General features: G+C 36.8%; 1 protein-coding gene across 7 annotated transcripts in view; it reads left to right on the top strand.

Moving 5' to 3' along the window:
* LOC134529823 (KICSTOR complex protein SZT2-like) overlaps positions 1–27,415 on the top strand; it is a 186,302-nt gene that overhangs the window by 149,503 nt on the left and 9,384 nt on the right. For 5 of the 7 annotated variants that reach the window (XM_063364304.1, XM_063364308.1, XM_063364307.1 and 2 more), the window contains exons 47-54: positions 18–285; positions 2,776–2,917; positions 3,393–3,489; positions 3,588–3,769; positions 9,038–9,236; positions 9,793–10,343; positions 17,343–17,615; positions 26,398–26,599. In XM_063364304.1, the coding sequence (XP_063220374.1) occupies positions 18–285; positions 2,776–2,917; positions 3,393–3,489; positions 3,588–3,769; positions 9,038–9,236; positions 9,793–10,343; positions 17,343–17,615; positions 26,398–26,599 (1,914 nt within the window). The remainder of the gene's footprint in view (positions 1–17; positions 286–2,775; positions 2,918–3,392; positions 3,490–3,587; positions 3,770–9,037; positions 9,237–9,792; positions 10,344–17,342; positions 17,616–26,397; positions 26,600–27,415) is intronic. The other 2 variants (XM_063364309.1, XM_063364310.1) reach the window with 2 other exon arrangements.

The raw sequence follows: 27,415 nt of genomic DNA on the forward strand, positions 1-27,415 counted from the left end.
TGTTTTTAATTCAACAGTGCTCAAACCCACTGATGCTTCCATATCTGAAAGTGGATCAGTTGATCAAGTTCAACCCAATAGGAAGTTTGCAGAAGAGTTCTTCTCTTCATACTCCAGTGAAAACTAGCTTGGGAGGAGCCACAAGCAACGGTGCTGCCCTACTGGAAGTATTTCGAGACTGCAAATCAAGCAGATCCATCCACCGTAAGCTTTCTTCTCTCAATGCAGACGTTATAGGACTGAATGCACAACAGCTGTTGGAAACCCTGCACCAGGATCGCAAAGGTATTTTAATGTTACGTTAATATTTATTTAGAGTGTTACTGTGTCTGGGTGCCCAGAAAATGCATTTGTGTGCACTTAAAAACATCCTTTATGACATCCTTGCAAGAACTAAACTCACACACTTAACTTGAATAGCAGTGCTATGTTCACTAAGAAAATACTAGAAGTCATGATGTTACATACACATTTATGTGGTGTATTTAACTTCAATTTCAGACATAAAGAAACGGAACATGAATCAGGTTCTTAACCAATAATTAACTTCACCTAGGTGCTCGACACTACTTGAATGTTTATGAAATATCAAACTAATTAGTTCAATAAAAACTAACATTAATGCTCAAATGTCATTACAAAAAACCATTTGAATTAAATCATAACATCTAACTGCCTTGGGTGATAACCACCGGATTATAGCACATCATTATATTTGTCTTAACTTTGTTCATTGACAATGTTCATTACTTATTTGTAGCAGCTGTTGAGAGCCTAGGTGATCAGTTTGACTCACTACTACAGAACTTGCTCGCATCACAAACAAACTGATTACGCATGTAGCAAACAAATGCTTAACTGTCAGTCCTAAGTCTTATATCGTGATAATTGGCTCATAAATAACATTGATAACGTCAAGTTTCCAAGGTACCAAGTCTCTTAAGGGAAAAATATTCTCGATACTGTTATGGTGCTGTGTGAGTGCAGTCAGGAGGGTGAAAGGATGAATCCCACCCTCAGTGTTATCTTACCATCGACATTCTCCAGTGTCGTTGCCAATCGTCATTGCACTAATCATCATTGGTGCTAGTTGCGCACATGATGTGCCATAAGCCACCAGCATCGCTCACTAGTATTGACCATGCCTTGTCGTTCCTGCACTGACGATAATGATCCTCAGAGTCAATGTCCCAAGCCTATGCAATCTTGAACAGCCATGGATGTCTTTGCTGTGTCCGTTCAGCACACCCGATCAATTACGCCACGCACCACTTTTAAGCTCACTATGTCAAGAACAGCTGTTTCGCAGTGCTCTAATCACCATTGCCCTCACGTAGCACACGACATAACTAGAGACAAGATAATGTGGTGAATTGCGTTAAAACAACATGACCCTGAAAAGCATGCCAGTATACCAAATAACATCAAAATTTAAGTTAATACACCACAAAGCACTGAAATGCAATTGAAGTCATGAAACTAGTCACCATATTCAATCAAACCAAAAATATTTTGAATGGAGTTAAAAAATTAATATCGGCTCACTTTCACCTAAAAACACGTAATATGTATTTACACTGTACACAGTATAGGTACCAATGAGTCGTTAGTAAAAAAAGGTAGTGAGCTTTTGCTGCCTCAGTTTTGTGTATCGCTTACGAGCAGCGTGATCTCGCATCCGCTTTAGGCGATGTTCCGGCTGGACTCTCGGAATAAACCATCAATTTATCCATGTTTGCTGCTGCTTTTGCGTGGGTCATAACCACAGCTGGTTCATCAACACTGTGGATGTGAAGGCGTATTGTCAATCAGTAAAACTACCCAGTTGGGAAGGCCACAGTTCTTCAAATATTTTTTTACTAAGGCACAAAATTCTTGAAAAACCATTGATTGAAAGAAATTTATCATTTTTAAAAAAATCTTCATTTACTAACAACGTAGGTTTTTTTCCAAAACTGGTTCGGGTTATTTGAATGTCCGGGTTAAACAGATCCGGATTAACAAGGTTCTACTGTAATTGGTCATCACATTTATGGAGCAGGGTGGTGCTATGGTAAGAGAATCCCAGTTTGGCCATCCTGGTTTTGGGTTCCTATGGTTGTCCAAAATCACTACAGACAAATGCTGGGGTGTTACTTCCTTTAGATAATGGCCATGGCGATTCCTTTCCCTACATTCCGGACCTGCGTCACCCCGTGTTTATATCTCTTGTGACCTTGTTGTTGATAATATGTTAAACACTAATAAAATTATAAAATAAAAAAATAATTCACCTCATTAGTCTGATAGTTAATATTCTTTATTGATAAATGTTGTATGTTGCTGTTAGTTCCAATGGTGCTGAATGCTTCCAATGCAGCTGATTCAACTTATGTTTTAAGATATGTTTTTAACCATCGACATTATCAGCAAAATATTGCACTTATTAGCAAAGAGCAATATTTTTGGTATAAGTAATAATATTGGTGTTTATATAGAATTGATTAAGTGAGATAAACCTGCAAGTCAGTTTGACATTTTAGAACATTTTTTTTCTATGCAGGAAGGATGTAGTAGTTTTAATTTTTTTTTTGCAATAGATAAATTATTTTGCGAAGACCAGGTTGTACTTATTAGTAAGCTAATAACAGTATTAACTTTTGATAATATCATTGTTTGTCAGAAAATACATCTTTCTTGTAAATTTAACTTTAGCCAATTTTGAAAATAGAAGATAGAAGTCACTTAATAATAGAATAAATAGAAGTCACTTATAGTATGTTCAAATTTTAACAGAAGAAAATAAGAAACTCCGCATAATGTGGCAAACCAGAGGTGCTTCACCAAATGTTCCTTTGACAGAAGATACTATTCATCTGTTCAAGCAGCACTCAAGAATAATTCACTATTGCCTCACTCCGCTTCTGTTTCTCCCAAGGTATGAGATACTGGTGTTTGTTTATGAAGTCAGAAAACTTTATTATGAAAGTAAACTATTTCCATAGTATCTGTTGTAGTACAATCTTTAACATAATTTAGTCATAGAGATTCAATGTAGACAACTTGCATGTATCTGAGACTACAATAGTTTATGGTATTTATTTACTTTCTTGAAAAACATAGATACACACACACACACACACACACACACACATATACATATATATATATATTTAATGTTACTTTAAGTATCATCTTAACATACAAAATTAAATTGTTCATTTATACTTTAACCAACCACAAATTGACTGGTTATTTATAAGAGCCATTTTCAAGACATAACTCATTTTGGACAAAAAGATTGACAACTTTTTGTAAATTTCAATTCAATTACTGTAATATTTTGAGTCATTTTCTGAACAACCTGAAAAGCAACTATGTAATAGATGAAACTGCTGTCATTGTTGTCTTAGGTGGCGAGTTCACTCAGCAGCTACAAGAGACCATTCGCTCATTCCTATAAGTGACTTTGCTTCCCTTCAATCCAAGGTCGACACCAAGTCTCCCCAGGTAATCCAATTTGACACGTGTGTAATCTGATTTGTATTAGCACAGAGTGCTAGGAATGGGTGAACGACCAGCGCTGTTCACGTTTGATTGGCTTTCAGACCATAAACAGTCAAGATAAGACAACTCCTGGAGACACAGGGCATGATGCTATTGTAAATGTGGACTCCAACAAAGAATGGCATGACAGTCTTTGTGCAAATTTTGTGCAAGAGTACAAGCAATACCTTCAATCATTGGGATTCATTCCTGTTCAAAGTGAACCAGCAGTATTGAAGAAAGGGTGAGCTTGAAATTTTAAATTACTATTTTGACGTGACAACGTCTAATAAATCGATGAACGCCGGCTGCACGCACAAAAAAGTGTCCTGTTATGCACATTGTCCCGTTACGCACATTGTCCCGTTACACTCATTGTACGCTTGCGCCGCATCTATCTCTCTTCCACTCGATTGGAACAACCATCGATTTGACTTGTTCGAGGCACATTAAACTTGAAACACTCCCATTCGTTTCCTATTTTTCCTATCATCGTCCTATCCTTAACAGAATAACACAGATTGGAAGAAGTTAAATAGCAAACATGTATAACAGTTATAGTTAAAATAATCTCTTCGTTAAAGTAATAAACATATTTGAATCAATGAGTGCAAATAAAAGTAAATTTATCAATTAAATTGTAGATTTCATTTCACTCCTTCTTTGTATCCATAAAAAATAGTGATAATTCAATAAAAATAGTTCAATTTTATTCATAAAAGAATGCAATCATTTCATCAATGCTTTGTTATGACGTCACATTAAACTATCGTCCGTAAACCGACTTTACAGACAACCAATTTTTTTTATTTATTATAGTTCTGTGATTTTGAGAGTGACTTTCCCGCATCCCTCCGCCGCTGCTGGTCGACAAAGAGAGCGGTGGGAGGGGAAGCGAACATGCTGAGGCCTCATGTCAGTGGTCTATAAATGTGCATTTGCAACTGACATCTTGACTTGTATGGGGTTTTCCGCGTGCCTGTTTTCACCTTTTGTGGATAAATATTTTGCCATTTTTGACTCTTTCACACTTCTTTTGTAGATATTTTTTTTGAATGGAGGGACCAAGCTATGGCCACTAAAAGTAATATAGGGTTTTTTTGTTTTCCCGGCATAAATATAGTTCAGTTACTTCCTTAGTTAGCTATAGTAAACACTCATTTTACATTATACTAACTAGTTCTTATCTGCTTATAAAGTAACAATAACTGCATTTGGTCTACCTCATTTCCTGGCAATATGCACAATGTATGTTTTATGAGTCATGTTTTCCTAGCTCATGAGCTTTGTACTGTGGTGGGTATTTTCACAGATACATATATATTTCTGAATATTATTTATTTTGACCACATTTGCTTCTAGCTGCATTAGACAATTACATTTCAACTAGCTTGACTGGTGAAATTTCCTTTTTTTAAATAAAATTTCTGCTAATTCTTTGCCAGATGTACATAACATCTAGCCCAGTAAATAAAGGTTTTTTGTCGCAACTAATTCCGGGAAAGCTGAATTTTTGTCAGATATTAGACCCTTATAAGACACGTATTTCCTCAAAAGTCCCCGCCTCTCCCCCTTGTGCTTTCCCCCCCACCCCCCTCGGCAGTTCTAAAATGTTGACCTTTACATAATCGCTTGTGAATACGTAAATAATTGTGTAAAGTAGTAAATATATAGCATATTTTGTTCACAAAAGTTTGGTTTTTAATTTTGTTTCTGACAATATGTTCTTTAATGTTGATAGTTAAGGCGTTATAAAATCACAAACATAAAAAAAGGGTTTTTAATGTCAAAATGCGCAGTTCTCGTTCTGGATGTTTTTAAATATTGGAAATACACAAAAAATCTTCAAGTAAATTTTGTAGCACACACTTCCAGCTTTAAAATGATGTATAGTTTATATCGGGGAATTCATTGGTTACTGCTGGGGAGGGGGGGAAGTGAGTGCATGCGTATGGCTAGCGTGCACCGACCTACTATGTGCATCCTTTTGTATTCGCAGTCCGTTCGCGTAGCCTTCATAATTATTTGAGGAATAATATATCTAGTTTTAAACAGTATTCATTTTTATATAAAATAATTCATAAAACAACTAACATAATTTTTCTTTTTTGCACTTTATGTTAACAATTATATTTATTAGCAAATACTTAAAGCAATTCTGTGTACAGAAATTCTTTACTTAAATACGCATAGCCAGATTTGGTTCGGGGGGAAAGATACCCCTACCCAATTAAGGGCCTTCCATTATCCACCACCTTTGGGCCAGTCGTGTCCCGGACTGGCTAAAACCGGTAGCTGTCATGATTATGAATAACTTTAAACAAGTTAAAAATGTTTTAAATATTAAATTGTAGTTTAGATAACAGCATCACGGACTGCCCACCCGCCTCTAATATAAAAGTAATGTATTCTTAATTATTAACAAATTGTCCTTAATCAATACATGTTGACCTTCATCTGCATCAGTCATTGGCATTTACAAACTTTACTATGACACTAGTTGTCTGAAGGAAGTTCAATTTCTTTGTCGAAATTTGGAGAGTTAAGGAATGATAATCCATTACAGTTTCCACACATAGCAGAACAGCTTAGACCGGATTGTCTGTATTTGCAATTGTTACCGCATGAAGTATTACAGCTGCAGGAAAGAAGACAAAGGTCGTCAGGGGCAAAGGCTTTGGTACTGGGAACAGGTTTTAAAACTTTATTTTTCCTGCAATTTTCATTTTTATATTCATGCCTCCAACCCCAATCTGTAGATGGAAGTTTATTGCCCATCCAATATTGCACCTGGAGGTAAACTCGTAATAGATGTTGGTGAGCTGCTTCTGATGTGGGGGGCAATTTTGATAAACCAAAGTTAGATTTTAAAGCAGATTTACTTGTCATGGATGTAAATTTGTAGTAGCGAGCTTCATTCAGATTAGAATATCTCCTAAGCCTGTACATTTCAAGTATGAATGTCTCTCCCTTTTCGAGTAATTCATCACGAGATACATCTTTTTCCAAAAATAACTCTGCTTGAAGTTTGGCTTGTGGTACAACTTTGATCACATCAACAGATTTTGTCTTTCCCAAACCAAAAAATGACGAGGTGGTGTCACAGCCTGTAATTGCATATGCAAATAAAAGAAGTTTTCTGATGCTCTTGTGCACATTTACTAGTGTTTGTATGTCATAATAAACAACGGAAGGATTTTTGCCACAGATTTCTTTTCGAAAGCATACAGAGTTATTTTCAGGCACAAGTGCTACAAGCAGTACCAGAAGATCTGTGTCTGATCCCACAACTATGACTACATTGAATTTATTGAGATGTTCAATTCCTGTTTTTACGATGTCTAAGTCAGCATCTCCTTCGGCTATGAATGAACTTATTCCCCTTCTATTTAATGCTTAAGACAGTTTCATAATTAATTTTTTTTTGTTATTCGTATTAGATATAAAAGCTTCCTTTTTTGTGATATATTTTGTATTTGTCTCAAATTCTAAGTTACATTATGAGTTTTTAGCAGATCTTCTTGACTGTTCTTCTCCCTTAGTTGTTGGCTCTGAAGGGTACCCATCAAAAACAACAGTTGAGTTCATTCCATATTTAGTGACGATATATGTGCAGTAATTTTCAATGATTTCTCCAAACGTCTCTTCAATTGGCCATGTTACACTATGGAGGAGAAAGCCTCCATTAATAACTATACCAGTACCTGTATCTTGTTGGGGTTTAATTTCATCAGTAATGCCCTCAGAAAATACCTTCAGGAATGGTGACTTCGCTTCTTTACGTAAAGAAACATCATCGAATAAGGATGGTGGCCGAGAAGCCAGTTTGTACAAAAGGTAAACTTTTAATCTAGTCGGACCATCACACAAACAGAGTATTCGATTGAATAACTGTTGAGGATTCACAGTCACTCGCTTTGATCGAACAGCCACATATTTGTGACTATATCGAGTCAGTACCATATCCTTCCTATGTAATTTCAGTTCTCCGAAAGACTGTCCCTTCATTTTTTTCATAGCTGCTCTGCAGCCCGCCCGCCACGACCCTAACCACTAAACCACTCTTCACGCTATTGCCGAGATAAGACAAGAACGTGTAGCCCACTCCTGCTCCGTCATCGCGAAGACTTAATAAACGAGACGTAATAAGAATATGCATTCGTGGTGTGCCTGCCACTTAACCCAGTTCTTGCTGCCAAGGCTCAAACATATTAACCCTAAAAGCCACTTGACCCTCATACGTTTTATGGCAAATTTACCGTTATCTAAATAATTTCGAAACGGGGTTGCAGTGATCCAGTTCTTGCCTTTGTCAAAGGCGATTCGGGTTCGAAACCAAGCAGGAACTCCCAGATTTTCGTCAACAGGAATCGAGCCGAGGCTATGACGCAGGCCTAAGTGTTTCATCGGAGAGCTCTCGTTCCTTCCGCCCGTAATATGTAAAAATAAACACCACCATTTTGTATTGCGAATGAATACATCAATATATTAATAATTAGCCTACTATTAGATTTAGGTTCCTATTTAAATTTTAAAGTTTTAAATCCTGCATGTAACAGAAGAATATTAAAAATAACAATCTCATGATAAGAGTAGATTGTAGGGAAGCCGGGTAGATGAATGTAGCAGGTCGGAGCGTGCTAGCCATACGCATGCGCTCACTTCCCCCATCCCCCTTCCCCAGCAGTAACCAATGAATTCCCCGATACAAACTATACATCATTTTAAAGCTGGAAGTGTGTGCTACAAAATTTACTTGAAGATTTTTTGTGTATTTCCAATATTTAAAAACATCCAGAACGAGAACTGCGTATTTTGACATTAAAAACCCGTTTTTTTTATGTTTGTGATTTTATAACGCCTTAACTATCAACATTAAAGAACATATTGTCAGAAACAAAATTAAAAACCAAACTTTTGAGAGCAAAATACGCTATATATTTACTACTTTACACAATTATTTACGTATTCACAAGCGATTATGTAAAGGTCAACATTTTAGGACTTCCGAGAGTGGTAGGGGGGAAAGCACAAGGGGGAGAGGCGGGGATTTTTGAGGAAAAACGTGTCTTATAAGGGTCTAATATCTGACAAAAATTCAGCTTTCCCGGAATTAGCTGCGACAACAGGCGATTTTTGGCCTTCATTTACTGGGCTAATCTACAAAGTTTTGCTACTTAGTGCTAGTTAGTTCCTTTTTAATGAACTAAATTTTTATGAAGCTTTAATACTTATGATGTAAAAATGCATTGTAATATGTCACTGATACAAGTTAAATACAATAAATAAATCTCAAACTAAAGACCAGAACTCATTTAGCACACATACACACATACTCAAAACACACTAACATTTGTATTCATTGTCTGTGTGGCTACATTTTTTCAGCTCTAGTAATCCTTGTCATAATGAATTATATTTTTAAGTTTACCACTAACCACTTCTGTGTATTTTGAAGAGTTGATGTTAATGGCAACCAAACCTTGCATATCAATACAATTTTTTTTTTCAGCCAGAAAACACCAACTAAGCAAAAGAATTTGGGGACCATCTCACTTAAAGAAAATAACGTTTGTTATCTACAAAAGTCTTTGCTAGGTGGAAAACTGCTATTTGAGATCTTCCTGTGTGAACCCTTCTTCCATGCAAGACTTCATGCCCTGGAGTGCTCCAGACTTCAGACAAAGTCTTCTAACTCTTTAGTTTCTCAGGTGAGCGCCAAAACTCAAACAAGTTGTGACTTACCAAGCAGGTTAAAATGTACGTGTATGCAGTCGTCATGATTGTGATGAAAATAATTAAGCCTAAGAATAAAAAAATAAATTCAACCGTAAATAACTTTTTAAAAAATACCTATAAAGTATAGTAATTTTGTCTTTTCACTTAGCAAACCTTTTTACTGACTTATGACCTACTGTCGTAATCAGGCTAACCAATAGCTTGCTATTATTTTGTAATTATTAATATTGCTCTAATCAGGGGCGCAACAACTAAATTTCCAAAGGGGGGGCAATATACCTTTTTATAAAGAATCATCGATCCCCCCTATTGAAGTGGGGGAAAATTTGTATTTCAAGGGGTGAAAAATGGTGCTATTTAAGCAGTTTTATCATCTAAAAATGGATTACACAGCACTTTCTTTGCCCCCGTTTGCCCCCACTTCAAGGTTTCAGAGGGGGGGCAAAATACCCTTGCCCCCCCCCCCCTGTTGTTGCCCCCCTGGCTCTGATTGATGATTTATGTACTCTAATGTTCTTAATCTTCCAGTTCACAGCGAGTTTCCTGGATGAGTGTGACAAAATCAAGATACTGATGCACATGCACTCGTTCACATATGACTATCACCTGCGCTGCATCCACGACTACATAGCAGAGAAGCAGCCGCTCCTCAAGCAAGGCTACCATGTCACTCGCTTCGTCGACGACTTCCTGAAGTACTACCCGAAGGCCCCGAACTTCGCCCGGAACCTCGTGTACGCCGACGTGATCAGTATCTGCGGCCTGACGGTGCAAGCGCGCCAGTTGTACAACTACCTGCTCGGCCACGGCAAAGTGTACGGCATGGACGTGTTCCGGATGGCTCCCGTCAGCTACGACGCCAACACGGCTCCCGACAACGAGTATGTTTTGGTTCGCTTGGACAGCACGCCCCACGTCACGTACCGAGACCTGGACGACACCAAGCACACGGACGACTTTGACGTCACAGTTGTCGTCTTCCACGAGACAGAATCTGGAGACGAGGGCAGAGACGCGAGCGTCAAGGACGACCAGAACCTCATCCTTCTCAAGTATTACATTATTCTCACCAGTCGAAGGTAAGCTTTACAAGTGTCGTGCATGTGATGGAGAAAATATTGGATGATCCTGTGAGAAGATATTGTTGACCTTGTTGTGTGAAATCATAGCAGTAAGCTAATGTTTGATTAAAAGTTACACGTATTTCTTTTTATTGTACTGTATAAAAGGAAGTTACCTAGTTTTTTTATAGGATTTTATTTTTATTTGGAAAAGGTTTGAGTGAAATTTATTGAAAAGTAACATATCATTAAGAGCTTATAATATCTCACAAATATCCTACTATAATACATTCTGGCTGTACCAATTTTGGGGGTGGCAGCAAAATAATTTTAGCATCCTATTAGATAATAAAAATTTTAAGATCGGCTGTGGTTTACTGTGCTCTCTGTCAATTAGTTTGCTTCTTTAATAAGTGAACTGAGATTGCTAGTCTTAAGAGAATGCAAAAAAGCTATACTCACCCTTCAAGCAATTAATAGACTTATTTTCTGTCAAATGTTAGGTTGACCAGGAATTGGGTTAGCTAAATTGTACAATGCAGTGTTAACCGATTTGTTTATTTCATTCTGTGTAAGTATATATTTTGTTAGAGATAGTAAAAGTGATGTCAAGATTGTTTTTGGTAATATTTTAATCATGTTGAAAATAGTAGCCACATGTTAAATTAAGTATTTTTACTTTATAAGTCATTTAAATTTAAAAAAAATATATTATTATGCATCTCAAACATAATAATAGTCGCCATCTTGCTTCTGACCTGGCATGTTCGAGGTGAGTTTCGACAGCACAATAGCTGCCGAATACTCCTCAGCAGTAGCCACTGAGAATTGGGGTTTGCGTACCCACCAGGGGCAACAGTGTTTATAGTCCAGAATATTCTCGATCCACTCGTCCAAGGTGTGTGGAAAGCCGACGCATTGGGCGGAAGTTCTGGTGCCACATTGCAGTCAAATGAACGAGAAGGTTCCTGTACAACCTCGCTCAAGTTCTGCGCTCCTGACCCTGAGACGAACTGTGAGCGCTGCGGGTTGCATCCATCCAGGGATATGTTGTAGGTCTTAAAGAACTAACCTATCTGGTTGGTGGAAACCACCCGTAACAGAAATACAAAAACAAATCTGGCCTTAGATCTAAACTGACCGTAAATGTGACAAAGCCGCAAATGGCAATGGTCAAGCCATTTGATTCAAGCAGGATGTAATCCGCCTTAACAAAAATTGCGGCAGCTACCAAGAGTCTTAGCAGGGTCGCTGGCCGCTTTCAGTGAGTCTCCTAGAGTTTCCACGGAGTAAGGCAGTAAAAATTTTTTTGTGCGTTAGCTGCAAAGCTAATGTGTTGCGTGCGGGCCCCAGACAATTTAATGCTGTGGGAGTATCGATGGCCAGATGCAGATAGGACGTGGCCATTGCAATTGCTGTGTTGAACCTAGTGAACTGCAGTCACTGCAGCATCCTGGCAAAACCATCACGACCATTTAGCCTTTATTTTCTTTCGTAAGTATTGACATTCTCTTGGACGTGTCATCTGTGAATGAAGCCAGTGAGTCCAAGGTAAAAGTGAAATGGTTCTATAGAGGATCACTTGTGTGTGTCAGATTAATATAATTAACTCCAATTACCAAGAGAGTTCTATGTGTCTTTAGGTAAGTAAAACATGTCATAACTTAAAATATCAACTATAACCAATAAAGCAGAATTTTTAGCTTTATTTTACAGTTTTCTGTGAAAAAATTGTAATTGATCTAACACTGAAAAGTTTACAAAATGAAGAGGCTAATAAGAAGGAATATTTAATTTTTATTATAGTTTTTTTAAATTTTTATCACCGACTTTATACAGTAATTAGATTTTGACCTAGACATTGAAAAAAATTAAGCTGAAGACTTGAAGTATATCCTCTTGAGGCCATTCGGAACAATCCTGTAAAAGTCCCAAAATATCTCGCGTCAGGTTTTCCAACATTATGAAAAATTAATTTGCCATTTTGGTCATTTTAAACTTGCAGACCCAAACTATTTCACTTATTGGGATGATTTTTTTTTATATAAATTTTAATGATACTGGTGCGCATTTCCCTTAACACACTACTTTGTGGGGTAAATTTTTTTGGTATGTGTATTGTTTTGTTTATGTTCGTGATGTGTTTTCAATGCTCTACAACTTATAAAGAAAGCATTTTTGATTATAAAACATGGTTTACACTTACATATAGTTATGTAATAATAATATTTTACAATAAAAAAAATCAAACAGATTGTTTTTCAAAGCCACATTAACAAATTAAAAATGGATTAATGTGCAGTTTATTTCAGTACAGTGTGCTAAGCATGCTAGAAAATTTTATCCCAAATATTTATAAAAAAAATAATCATCCTGCAATATTTGTAATGAATTTCTTGTAACATTTTAAATGGCAAACTTATTTTTCAGAGTGATGGAAACATGATGCAGAATTCTTTGAGACTTTAAGAGGGTGGTTCAGGATGATGTCACGGCAATATCCTCAAATTTTCAGCTTAATTTATTCACTGTCTGGATTGGATTAAATTTCAGCTGATTGGGCTGATGTTAAGCAATTATGGGTGTTACTAGATTTACTTGAAAAAATATTTGCTTAGTTTTGTGTTTCCACCAGTGGTGTGGCTCTCAGTCTTAAGCTGGACTCACAATCGTCCGTCTCACCCATCCGTCACCCGTCCGGCCGTCAGGCATGTGACCTGGCAGCCAATTAGATGGCCCCGAAAATTCCATCCGTCTTTTAAAACCTTGCCAAGCTTTAACTTTCGACAGACGGACGGATGAAATAACCTCCATATTGTTAGCAAGATAACTATTGCCGGCAACCTTTACTGCCTTGTAAGGTTTATAAGTATATTTATATGTTTAGCTGCTTCCATTAAATGTTACTAACATACAAAAGGAATTGAATTATTTAGTAAGTGCTTACCTTTGATGATCGTCAATATCACATATCTGTACAAGATAAATTTTCACCAGTATTTAAGATTTTTGGTCTGATGGCAGCATCAAAATGAAAAAGTATTTGACGGACTTGCGGATGATTGTGAATTGCTCGGCTGACGGACGGATGCGACGGATCATTGTGAGTCCGGCTTTAAAGGGACATGTGAGTCATCTTGGTTACTGCTAGCTATAACATATTAAGTTTTGGTTGAGTGACTGTTTTATGATAAAAATTTTGGTACCTATGTTTTTTTGTTATTCGGAAGGTGTAGTTTACAGGCAACATAATAAGAATACACCAAGTATCAAAACAGGTAGGTTATAATTTCTACCTTCAGAAAAGTATTGTGTAATGCTTTTTTATGCAACTGCTTAGTTTTGCCTCTTCTTTCATTATTTGTTGGCATGCTTTGATCCTGAGATTTTATGTAGTTCAATTTTCATGGTGCTCAATTCTGTTGATATTGTGTACTTTCCATATTGTGTCAAGCAGCTATTGGGTTATTATGCTACATTGGTTCTTTCACAAAGCATGTGTGTTTTTGTTGATTAAGTATTGTTGTGTTTTTCTTCTTAGTAACTTAACTTTGGTGTAACTCATTTGTTCATTGACAGCATTAAAATTAAAGTTTTCAAAAATAAATTATTTCTTAACACCTAAAGCACCAAGGCAGTACTGTACCTGAATATGCCACTCGGCAGTATATTTTCCCTGATATTTCTTATTGCTGTGACGTGTCTCAGTAGCACAGAATGATTTATATTATTTTTTATTCTGGTGTTCTGAAACTTTTGTTATAACTAAGTTCTTCTATGCTGATCATACAAATTTGGTAAAGTAATACAAACTTATTTTTATATCTAAAACTTTAACATTGATATTTTGAAATGTTATTTTTTAATTTTTTATCATAATCCTTTCCATTATATCATGGTACGTTATTTTTTAAATAGCTTGAAAATGGTGCTAGGGTATTCCTTCGTTTCACCTAACAATTGAGTTTCCCAAGTATTGGGTACTGCCCGGACACTGCTGAATACCCGGGAAACCACAACTTCGCCACTGGGAGCAGCAGTCACATGCTTCAAAACTAAATCAAACTTTACCAAATTACTCAAAACCTCACAATTACTTATTACCTTGCTCTCCCACCAACAGGATGTCAAAAATATGAAGATTTTAAGTAAACAAGTATAAATTTGTTAATAAGGGCTAGTAGCAAGTAAATTTAAATATTTATTTATGCTTACTAAGCAAACTTTAAACTTCACAAATCATTTTACAAACGAGGTAGGCAGTGAAATAACTTTATAACAAGTCACACTCCCCACATAAGCCCACCTAGTGAATACTTCATTCTTTTAATGATTACTGAAACTTTCAGGAAAACCAAATCTTACAATTATTGTATGGGGCACACATCTCTCATTTATAGCAATTATTACTACAAATAAAATGTGGTTAATTCACATGAATTTTGCTCTTGATTCAAATATAATTGCATTTTCTGAAAAAAGGCCAATTTTTAATGTCTTTTTTCCTAGTGGTGTTGATCGGTAAAAAAAGTTGTTCCATACTTTTTCTGGGGTGTAAAAGTACTTCAATTTAAACGACGGTTTTGCATTTTTACTGGCGTGCCAAAATGTCTAAATACGACGATGCAAACTACAGGGTTAGCCTAAATGATTCATCGGGTTTCAAAGCAGTGTTTAGCGACAAGTATACAGCGTACAAACATGGGTGATACATGAAAAAATACATACACTCACCAAGTTTCAGGTACATTCTACAAATGTTCAATGTGTACGCCTTTGATCACCCAGCACACATTCCGATGGTAATCCAGTTCCTTCCATACGTTCTGCAGCATGTTTCTGTCAACATCTGTCACAGCTGCAGTGATGCGTTCCTTCAGTTCTTGCAGCGTTGTTGGCATTGGGGGTACATAAACTTGGTCCTTAACATAACCCCACTGGAAGGAATCACATGGCGTGAAATCTGGCGACCTGGGGGGCCATGGCAACACAGGAACAGCACACCCTACCCAGCGATGTGGCAGACCACTGTTGAGAAAGGCACGGACAATTGTGCTCCAGTGAGTTGGAGTCCCATCCTCTTGAAAGATGAAAGTCAAGGGGTCGACAGTCAGTTGCGGCTATAACCACAACTGCAACATATCCAGGTATGCAGAACCTGTCACCATCTTCTCGATGAAGAAAAAGGGGCCATACACCTTTGTGATGGATACGGCACAGAAGATAACCGCATGTGGCGGATTTCTTTCCAGCTCCACACAGACACGCGGCAATTCAGTACCCCACACTCTCACATTGTGACGATTCACCTTTCCCGAAAGATGGAAAATTTCCTCGTCGCTGAATATCAATGTACCCGCATAGTCATCATTATCATCCATAGATTGCTGCATTTGGGTACAAAACTCCAATCGGTGGGGATAATCATCTGGAGTCAGATGTTGTAACAGTTGCAAATGGTAGGGTTTAAAATTCAAAGGCCACCACAAAACATTCCGCACTGTTTTCTGCGGAATACCCAGTTCATGGCTTGCACGAACAGTTGATTTTTTTTTAGCTACGCACAAAGCTCAGTCTCACATGCTCCACAATTTCCTCTTGAGACATGCGGCTGTCCTGTGGCTTTTCCTTTACACCGGAAACCAGTATCACGAAACTGGTGGAAAAAAAAACACAAAATGTTCAGGTGACCAGGTACAGCTTTTCCATATTTATGTACGAAAACTTTATCATATTCTAACGCACTAAAACTCTTCTCCTGCATTGCCGTCACAGGCCTGCCATCTAGCATGGTGAGTATAACTATCTTTTCATGTATCACCCAGTACACTTTGACGTGGCGCACACATTGAACATTTGTGGAATGTACCAGAAACTTGGTGAGTGTATGTATCTTTCCATGTATCACCCATGTTTGTATGTTGTATACTTTTCGATAAACAGTGCTTTGAAACCAGATGAATCATGTAGGCTACCCGTGTGGAACTTGGAGACTTGAATTATTCAGCGGTGGCCAGTCGTAACAAGTCGGTGCGACGTACTCGGTCACATGCAGTGTACAGTCATCTAGTGTTGCACAGCTGCACACGGTCAAGGTGCCCCAATCGCCATGCCCCAGGTGACGTTCGCCGAACCAACGTCACTCGTGCATGCTGTTGTTCTGTGCGGCACGGCAGTCCCCCCCTAGTCTCAGCGCACGCTCCTCCTCACACCCCACTAGCGGTGAACAGCCTAACTTCTTGTGACGTCACGCACGCCTTCTAGCACCTCGCTTTGGGACTCGGGCAAACAAGTCCAACGTAAATATAAGATAAAACAAAAACAATTATACTCTCCATATCTCAAATTAATGTACCACTTTACTAAATTTATATTTACTAAAAAAAAAAAAAAATTAAAAAACATTCTAGTTAACAGCTCAGCTCATTTAACCAATCTTACAAAACTCGTCTAACTTAAACTTAAACAATAAAATCTAAATTAAACCAATTATTACAACAAAAATCTTATGTAACATTATATAATAAATCTTTAAAAAACACTTTACATTAAAAAGACTAAGTAAAATTATGCTATTTAAAATTTTATAATAATTAACATCAGTGCACACTGGTGGCCTAGGTCACAGAATCATGTTCACCTCCTCCGGAAAGCTCCAATTATTTTATTACTAGGCATGATTTGGGATGTCCTTTTCCAGTCAACAAAGGCAGTACATGATACCACTCACAAAATAGCAATTTTAATTTTAAGTCAAGTCCACCATGCCTAAGATATTGTTTTAAATACAAATAAAAACCAAACATTTTACGATAGTGCTTTAGGCGTTAAATGTGGTTCTTTCACTGTATTGTAGACTAGTTTTCAAAAAAAAAAACCTGCACTCTGTGTGTACATTCTCTAGTGTAATCTATTAAGGTTAAGAACATGTTATTGTCCACATAGCTGTAGGCCATTTGCTTGTGTGGTTGTGGGACCTGACTTTCCTTTGCACGTGTGGCCTTGCTTACTCTGCAGGGAGCTGTTTCCTAAACTCGAAGTGGAGCACAAGTTGGGAAAGTTCTGCACTGTTTCCACCCTGTGCACGAACACGACCAACACCACTCCCACTAAGGTGGACCCAGGAAGATCTGGGGAAGAGAATGATGTGGAAGATAGTTTTGATGATTCTTCCTCTTCTGATTCTACTTCCCTGTCCACATCTGACACTGCCGTCCCCGTTTCCTCTCCGCCGTCCTTAAACGAGCACGCTTTTCATAGCCGTGGCCAGCAGCTTCATGTAGAGATCAGGTGAGTAGTTCTGTTATGCTTGTTCTGTACATGCTTCTCGTGCTAGTGGGCCACTCAACACCTTGTTTTTGTCATTTCCTTTTGGGAACTCGTAGAGAGTTGCTGAAGCATCTTCGTAGTAGGTTAGATTAATCTTGCATGTTTTACTATAATGGTTTGATTGTAATTAACTGTTAAGACAATCCCCCTGAAAACCTTGACTAACATTTAAATAGTAAACATTACCTGACAGGAAAAATAAACTGTATTTCTTTAATGATTACGATTGACCTGATACACATTAAATTTAAATATCTTATTTTAACTTCTATAAATATTACTTTAAAAACATTATTTTCTAGTAACGTGTAAACTTTTTATCATATTATATTGTTTTCAATGGAATATAATCACCAATCCTTACTGGTAAGTCAGGTTAAAAATAAGTTTCAATTATATTTTAACACTGAAAAGGCCACTTCATTGTGGTTATGTGGGCAGAATATCTGACTTCAAGTCCAACATTTGTGGGTTTAACTCCCTTTTGAGCATTTAACCTCTAATATAAGGAGCAGATATTACTATCCCCTAAAAATAACTAAACTCAAAACAATTTAAAGGACATTTAAAACTCACTAGACTAAAAACTTGTAATTTTGGATCCAAACAGCTTTATATAAATAAAATAATCAAATAGTTTTAAAAATAATAAAAAACATTAACAAATGAAATTTGCATATACTTAACTAAACTTGGGCAATATGAACTTGAACCAGTATAATCAGCTGATATGCCATAGTTGCAAAAAAAATTATAGCTCTTTATCTATACCAGCAGTTCCCAAACGGTGGGTCGCGACCCACCTGCAACCCTTCCTAAAACCATCAGAAACCATCAAATAAACCATCAGAAAAGATAAGAAAAATCGAAACATATCGAATTTGTGCAAACACATATCTGTTGTAAAATAAATAACTGTTTTGCTACAAAGTGCTTATATTTTGTCAACTATTTTCAAATCAGAACACAAATCGTTTATCAATAATCAATCGGTATCTTAAAAAAAAAGCATGTATATGTACATATATATTTGCAATATTTGATGGTAAATTATATATACATAAGGAAGGGATACGATACAAATATGGTTTTTTACTCCACCATGGACCGATAGACCGAGAAGGTATTCCTGTAAGGAAAGGGGGTCGCCAGCTGAAAAAGTTTGGGAACCACTGATCTATACGACAAAAAATATTTGCATATGTTAGAGAGAGGTGGGGTTTTGCTATATTACAAATTATTAATTTAATTTTTTTTTTAATTTGTTGTTGAAGAGTTCAGCATGCTGATTTGAATGTTTTACACTTATATATTGATAATTTCCTCAGAGGGTGGAAGTAAAGTCACAAAAATTATTATAAAGTTACTATAAATAATTATAAACTTATTCTATAACACATTCATAAAATTTGTGAATCATTTTATTTTCACAGGAAGATTTGTTTTTAAAAAAATATTACCTGGATAGATTCTTTTACTTAAAATAAAAATAATGACAAGTAGCAATATTGGCTGCTCAAGAGACGTATAGATTCTGTAACAGTCCAGACCTCTGGCTAGCTTAATGATCTTACTGTTACATACATGCAAACACTTAAAATAATTTAACTGGGCTAGAAAATATATTTTGCATTTCTTTTTCTTAAAATGGTATCCGCAATGATTTTTTTTTAGGAAATACTCTCGAAAATGTTTACTGGTTTTAACTGTTTTTATTGCTTCACAGAACACAAAGGCAGCCATTTTCCGGCCAAGAAACTTTACGTGACAAAAACGACACTCTCAGCACAAAACAACTTCACTTGATCAAACAAAATAGTTCATTGCTTGGAAATATTAGTTACCGACTGTCCAATGTTATTGTTCTAATGACAATATCAAATTCCTGCAGTTGTTTGCAACTCGCGGTATGAATGGCCGAGAGACCATTGTCCTCAAAGCGTGGTAACCGATCTACAAAAAAAAAAACAAGCTCCACTCACACATATGCTGCTGCCTGTGGTTGAAATATTCTAATTTAAAGATGTCCTAAAACAATGTTGGACCCCACGGCCTGGACCACATGCATAAAATTCTTCTCAACTACTTTCAAATAAAAATTTGGCGAGCCACCACACGACATGTCCTGCTATTAAGTGCCCGAGTAACAACAGAACAATGGTGACCTTCGAGTTCAGCTTCTTCCCAACTGGAAAGAGTTTGAGTTGTAGACCAATCACACAGCACCTTACAATTACGACCAATATCACTACACTTACATCACTGAAAATGGACCATCATCCTTTGCAAGTCTTGTCGACAAGGCCCATCACATGATTTCTGTTCCCACGCTCCAATTACTGTTGCATCAACTATCCTTGTATCCAGGCATTAGTAAATTAAATAAATATAGCATACAATAGCAATACCTGAAAAATATGTAAATACACATAAAAACTTCAATACGCAAACAAAACTGAAGGTAAAAATAACTTTAAATGATTTTGGTTTAATTAAATCAAGTAAATTATCATGAATAATTAAAAGACAAACTAATTTACTATATGATCATGAAAACACAATTTTAACCCACGAATACTTCTAAAATGGGCAGACAGCTGTTATTTACATGTTACCAAGAATATAGAAAGATAATAAATCTTTGATAAAAAATTGAATAAGTTGGGGTTGCTACACCTTAAACTGATTACTTATTTTAAAAAAATTCTATAAAATTTAATTTTTTAGTAGCTCTAAATATATTTACTAGTGATAAAAATGAGCGCTTAATACAATTAATTTATATTCATGTAGAGTTTTAAAACATACATTAATAACCTTGCACTTGATAGTTACACATAGAGATATTTTCCAGATGTTATTAAATCTGCACTAAAAGTTTTTAATTCATATCAACATTAATTTAAAAGCTATTGGGGTAACACTCGTGTAGAGGCAAGAAGAATTGTAAGTTCAAATATCTCTTTTTTTACCATCATTATTTAAATCACATTTGGTGAGCTTAAAATAAGAATATGTAATATGTATTTTACTTGGGAAAAGTATAGCATTAATTAATATGTACTTTCAAAAATACCTATTTCCAGAAATTAGGATTTTTTGTTTCATAAATAATTTATTTTAGTTTATTAATATTGACTTATTTGTTCATGAAATAGCTATAGTGTATACCACTTTCCTTTTTACTTTCTGCAACCTTGCTTTGTTTTCATACTAGCCACGCATTGTATGTAGATTTAGTTTGTAGAAGTACGGTGTAATTCGGTACTCTTTCTTGGCGTTTAGGAGAAAAGTTTTGGTAAGTCTGCATCAATTTTCGGTCATTTCTAATTAGCCTATGAAGAAATTATAGCTATTAAAGTGGTAAGTCAAATTTTAGTGTATGTTGTGATATTTAGATCTAATTAAAATTAATTTATTTTGTATGTGGTATTTATTACTATCATATTACTGTACCTACACCTAAAACTAATCTACATGAAACTTGAGTGCAGTCTTATAGTCACAATTCCAAGCTTAATGTGTTTGTGGTATGTTATACTGCCATAAATAACCATGTTGTACCATATGATTGAGTTTACCAGGTTCAAGATTCTGGTTAATTATATCATGGATCTTTGAATTATTGGCTTGGTCACTAAATTGAATGTGACGAGGACAAATTTTTTTAAGAAGATAACTTAGCTTATGTCAAGACATCAATATTAGGCTTTATGACAGATAACTCTACGGAGAAAAACAAATAAATACACACATATGTTTCCATTTTGTCTGTGTTTTATAAGGGATGGTGCCTTTAAGGGGTATACAGAAGTAACAATATTACAATAACAACTATTACATTACCTTCGGGTTAGCAAATGAGGTTAATCAGTAAAACAATCATGAATTTACCTATAGAAGGCAGCCATGTAGTGATAACCTCCTTACGTTACTTAGTAATTACATTTTTAAAATTAATAAGTAGAAACTTTTAAATTTATGAAAATGTTCTTGCTCTTTTTTTTTTTTTTGTAATATTTTTGAGAGCCAACAGTCCACACACACACATACACACCGATAATTGTGATGGAGCAAGAAAAATAACTGGTCTTAAAATTTGATTTACTGTTTGTAGAGCCTTACCTCCTTGCCAGCTACGGTGGGACGAGACCAGATGCGAGGTTTTCTGGGCAGAGGGTCAGCCCCTGAGGCAAAAGAGAGTCGTGGCGTGTGGAGAATCGAATCAGCACAGAAAATGTGCAGCCTGGCCCATCCCAAGAGGAGGGCCAGGGGTAAAGTTGAATGCCGGAGGTACAGTTGGTGGGCTACACTGAATGGACAGCATTATCGGGTGGCGGAGAACACCCGAAAAAACAAAAGGATTTGAAGTAGTAGAAAAATAAATAGCTAAATCACTACATGTTGAAGGAAACTCGCAGAAAAGGGGGATCGTACTCCCCTAGTTCACAACTACTCATGCCAAAAAGAAACGTTTTCTGGCCAAATATCACGGCGAAAACTCAGAAGTGGAGGGAGAGCGATTGGACCGAGCCCACCACTGGACGATACTGTCAGCGGAGGGGACAGTTGGTCTCTGGGGTTTCGAAAAAATATATAAAAAATGGGGCGGATCGAAGGTAGAAATGTAGAAGAGCCCACGGCTTGGAAATTGGTGCTGCTTGGCAAAATGGGGAACCAGGATTAGCAGCCCCGCGTATAGCTGTTGACAGTGCTGTCAGATGGCGTGCCATATCATAACAGATATGTATTTTACTGCTTGGTGTTGCTACGCAAACTCTTCGTGTGGTGATTGGGTAGAATACCACCAAAACCAACCCATGATTTTCATAAGAGGTGACTAATTGAGATATGTTTAGGATTTTAAATGTGTTAGGACCATCATCTGAAGTTTCTTCCCTTCATGTGATTCTTTATAATCATTTTTTTTTTCGTCGCACCACATCAGATCGCAAAATACTTTCGTTTCCTAAAGCATTGTACGAGGCCAGAATGGTGCTTTTTGTAATGAGAGTCTGCCTCACCAGTGACCATACATGTCTGTGCGGAGCCGGTATCCACGTACCTGTATAGCACATAGTCTGTAGTACCACTGGTGGCATCCCGGCAAGAAGTTGTAACAACCCAGATTACAGCCTTCCTCATGCAATTCAGCAATAATAATTTGTTATAAATTTTTTGTCAAATTTCAGATTAGACATAAAGTTTTTTTTTTCTTTTAAAAGTTATTGTAAACGTAATTCTCCGGGTTTATTGTTATTTATTTTTAAAATTCACAAGTTTATTTTTGAAGTTGTAATTTTTTTGCTGGCTTCTTTGTGTGGGAAGGCATGCGCGTGATTTTCCTTCGTTTTTTCCACGACCGAGACTTTGTTTCACACGCTAGGCGTGTCGGTCACAGTCACAGGAGTGCGAGAAAGAGACAAAATCACTGCGTCGTAGGAACAGAAGTAAGCATTTTGTGGAAGCCTCTGTTGCCATGCGCCGTGATTGGCTGAAAATTACGTCAGCGAGCCCAGGACACAGCCCGCACAAAGGGAAGGAAGGCTGTAATATCAGTCATTGTCCGAGCGCCGGGCCGAGCGGTCGTTGTTCGAACACACCGGGCCGAGCAGGCCATGGTCGGACGATGGCTTAATCAACCGCAAGTCACCTGAGAGGGCATGGAATGATGTTTTCCCTGTTCGGGGAATGAAGCTGGCCTCGCTCAGGATGTTCGACCTGTCCCTGGTTTCTCCCTAGTGTACAGTCTGGTGCACCACTGGACTAGTAATAACTGCAGACGTAGACATTGCAATGCACTGGCCGGGTCTGTGGTGCTGATCAAGAAACCCTTCTCTGACTATACCATACTCTTGTCCGCAGCAAATTGGACCATGGGTGTTTTGTCTACTCTTTTGCCAGGCCGTCTACGTTTAAAATGGCGGAGATGTTCACCATGCCGCTGCAGGGATTACGACAGGCGCGTTTAGAACCAGTCCTGTGGTAAGCATCTGTGCAGGAGCTGGTGAACTTCCACTCGAGGCGAGAGAAACTGCTAGTATCGCACGGTGTGAAGGTCTTGGATCCCACACATCCGCATCAAAGTTCTTTTTGAACCTGGCCAGTAAACTTTTATGTTTGTCACGGCCGAGACATTTGATTCGCAGGGAACCCCAGCCTCATTGCGATACCTTTGGCTACCTGCTGACTGTGCTCCACACACTGCTGGTGTGTCGCAGGTATGACCAGACCGGCCGTTATTTTAGTCTTCCTGACTCGCTTTGGCATATTCTGGGTGACGGGAGACCACCTGCCAGAGGTGTGCTCCCGTTTTTACAAATGACGGGCCTTTTCATTATGTTGGGAAGTCTTTTCATTTTTACGCATACTATATGTATTTTCATGTATCTTGCCATTCTTTGGCACCTTTCAGTTTTTATTTTTTTTGCACCTTTTATTGGGTTTTTTTTTCTCTTTTTATGTTTTTGCCTTTTGCATTTTTTATGTTTGTAATAACTTTTTATGCTTTATTTTTTGTTGTATTTTGCAATTTTTTTTTTGTTTTTCAGTTACCTTTTACTCTTATGTTGTTTTTTAAAATCTTTTTGCACTTTTATTGTTTTTAGTAGACTTCAGAATTTTTTTTTAATTTTAAAGCTCTTGTCGCACCTTTTAGTATATATTGGTTGTCTTATTTATTCTACTGCGGTCACTAATGGCCTCGGCCAACATGCCTCATCAAACCAAATCTCTAACCTCCTTTATCTTTCTGTATCTCTCTATATCTCCATTTATGTATCTCTCTTTCTCTCTCTCTTGTTAATCAGGTCGTCTGCTTCCTGCAAATGATATGTTACTAATCCCTGTGTAATCATAGCTATGTTATCAAGTCCAACTTAGGCAAAGATTTGCCAGGGCTTATCAGTTATCTAATTATTTGACTGTTGTCTAATTATGCAACCATTATCTAAATGGCTTATATATGGAAAGTAAAAAAAACTAAATTTATTAATTTAATTTTTTTTATCAACTTCAGTGTTTATAACATTGTAAGGGATTATTCTGAAACCCTAGTATGAAATCTATGAGATGCTCATAAACTCAAGAAATTATATTTTTATTTTAAGGAAATAGAACAACATATTAAAATAACACATTCTTGAATAGTGTTTTCATGAAATATCTTATAATTACCCTTATAGCATCTTGGACAATCTGCTGTAAAGTGTCCAGTTTCACCTCACTCAAAACACCTCTTAGGTTTAGACCTATTGTTAAATCGTGTAATAAATGAGCTCTCACCTACCTCACTTGTCTGCATATGGTTCAATGTCAATTCAGCATCCAACAATCTCGATTTCACAAAATCCGAAATCAAATCTGTGTCTATCGTTTCCAGAACCGTGATTACTTTCTCATATTTCTCAGGTAATGTTAATAACAAATGGCACACAATATCATCTTGCTCGAGCTTTGAGCCCATCCCTTCCAGGTCCCTGACTAAGTTGTCAAACATATTAAAATGATCCTGAAGAGCAGGCGTACATTTTAGGCTTAACAACTTTTTCCACACAAGCAACTTTGAAATAGTACTATTTCTTTCGATGACGTTACTGAGGGCGGTCAACATACCCCGGGCAGTTTCACAGTCCCGAACATAATCAATATGACGATCACTCGCACAGTTTATAATGATATTCTTAGCTTGCCTGTTTACAGCTTCAGCCTCTTCTTTCTTGGTCGAATCAGCCGTACATCTGTCCACTTCTTCATTCACAATCCACTTTATTCCGTTTTCGTCCAATAGGCACAGAACACGGTATTTCCAGTTTTTAAACTTGGTGTCTGTTAACTGTGGATATGAAGTTGTACTGATACTAGTTGCCATGTTTTCAGGCTCGTACACACTCGAAACTGTTTCGCAACTACGGCTTACAATACCGGCCACGACTTCAAAATTAACAGGCCGACTGTTTATCTGTTTCACTGAGTTACTGGGCCCATATCCTATTTAACTTATTATTAATGGTTAAATAAAACACCCTGGTAACACAATATACCCACATTTATATCTGCCATTTCCTTGACTCATTCCAACAACAAACAAATTCCAGTGCTGACAACACAAACAAAGGTTAATTCTCTACACTTTGAACCTCAAGTTCTTGCATAGGGGAATAGGAAATATATAATGGGTAAAGTGCCATACATTTTGTTATAAAACAATTGTTTTGTACGCTCTGTCAATTAACGAATGTATGGCAAGGGTTCCGGAAGAACTTTACCATGAATCCTTAGGAGAAAATATGATTACTCTTTCAGGTATAATATTTGTAAAAAAAACATTTAAGTTGAAAATATTTTGTGAAACAGTGGACAAGAATTTGAAAAAATGTCTAAGCTTGCTCTGCCTGGTTTTTATATTATATATACAATATCCATTTAACTAAAGTAAACATTTTTGGAAACATTTTGGAAAATAATTTTCATTGGGTAGTTTTACCGGTGAAATATCATACAAGTTAACTAAATGATACTTCTAAAGAATCAAACTTTACATAAGCAGTAATATCGTCAAAACTGACACATACAAAATACTCATTTTCATAAAGTAGAAATCATATTAGAATTCAAGTTTTTGTATTTAACAGATGGGGGTGAATTCTTTCTGTTTTATAGATTAGTGCTGTATAAATGATGGGATACATTTATCATCTCAGAATTTAAGTATGCTCACAGGTTAATTCTAAATTATTTTCAGACAAGAGTCTGTCAATTATTTGGGTTACTACTCATCGCATGAGCAGTTGATGCAACAGTTGATTTTAAAGCAAGCAGAAAATGCCAAGCTGCATATTGAAGATATGGTTTCGAAGGGAATGGTGCATTGCCGCACTCACTTGCTGTGGAACAGACTTCAGTGCACTTTGCCCAAGAAGGAAGAGGCCCACAGCAAGAGCTACGTAAGATACTCCTTTATTTGTCTTTGTATTCGTCATCTTTTAACCTACATTCAAAGGATATAATATTCTTAACAAACAGATTTCGACAGTAAATTGCATGCAAAAATTTGCATTATGAAATTCCAAAGGAAAAAAAAAATTTCTTCTAGTTTACTGCCTAAAATTTCCTCCACAATTCTTATTCATCCCATAAATGCATTTATACCTTTCTATGACTAAGCAATATAAAAATGGATGACAACCACTTGCCAAAGAATTGTGGAGGGCTTTTTGGGACCGAAATGAAATTATTTCAAATCAAGTTTTAAGGTGAAATGATAACTGTACTAAGCAGGACTAGTTTTCGTAATCCTTATTGAATTTTGGTTAAATGTTTGGATTTTTTTACTAAGGAAAACCTATCATGCAGGAAGACTGGGAACAGCTTAAAGGAACTTTACTGTATGCAGTTCTTGCATACATTATTATTTCAAGTGATATGCCAGGTGAAACACTAGTGTGTTACCATTTTCTCACGCATCAAGACGTTTATTGGCCTGGAGTAGATTTATTGGTAACTTTATTGGTAAGTATTTTCATTTCTTAATGACTATCAGAAGCCACAAGCTGCTATTTTACATGTATGCTCCCAACGAAACACCAATGTTCGATGGATATCCAAGGGTGTTAAAATAGACTATTTGTTTCAGGTTCCTTTCATTTTAAGTTATAATTTGAACCCGGTAAATTAGTGGGAAATGCAGAATAATTTGAGTAGACCACCTCAGTCGGGATCACTGTGCTGAGTGGTCACGTCGCATCCCTCCTAGGTGAGGT

This window comes from Bacillus rossius, chromosome 2 (genome assembly GCF_032445375.1).
Source record: "Bacillus rossius redtenbacheri isolate Brsri chromosome 2, Brsri_v3, whole genome shotgun sequence".
Lineage (NCBI taxonomy): Eukaryota > Metazoa > Arthropoda > Insecta > Phasmatodea > Bacillidae > Bacillus > Bacillus rossius.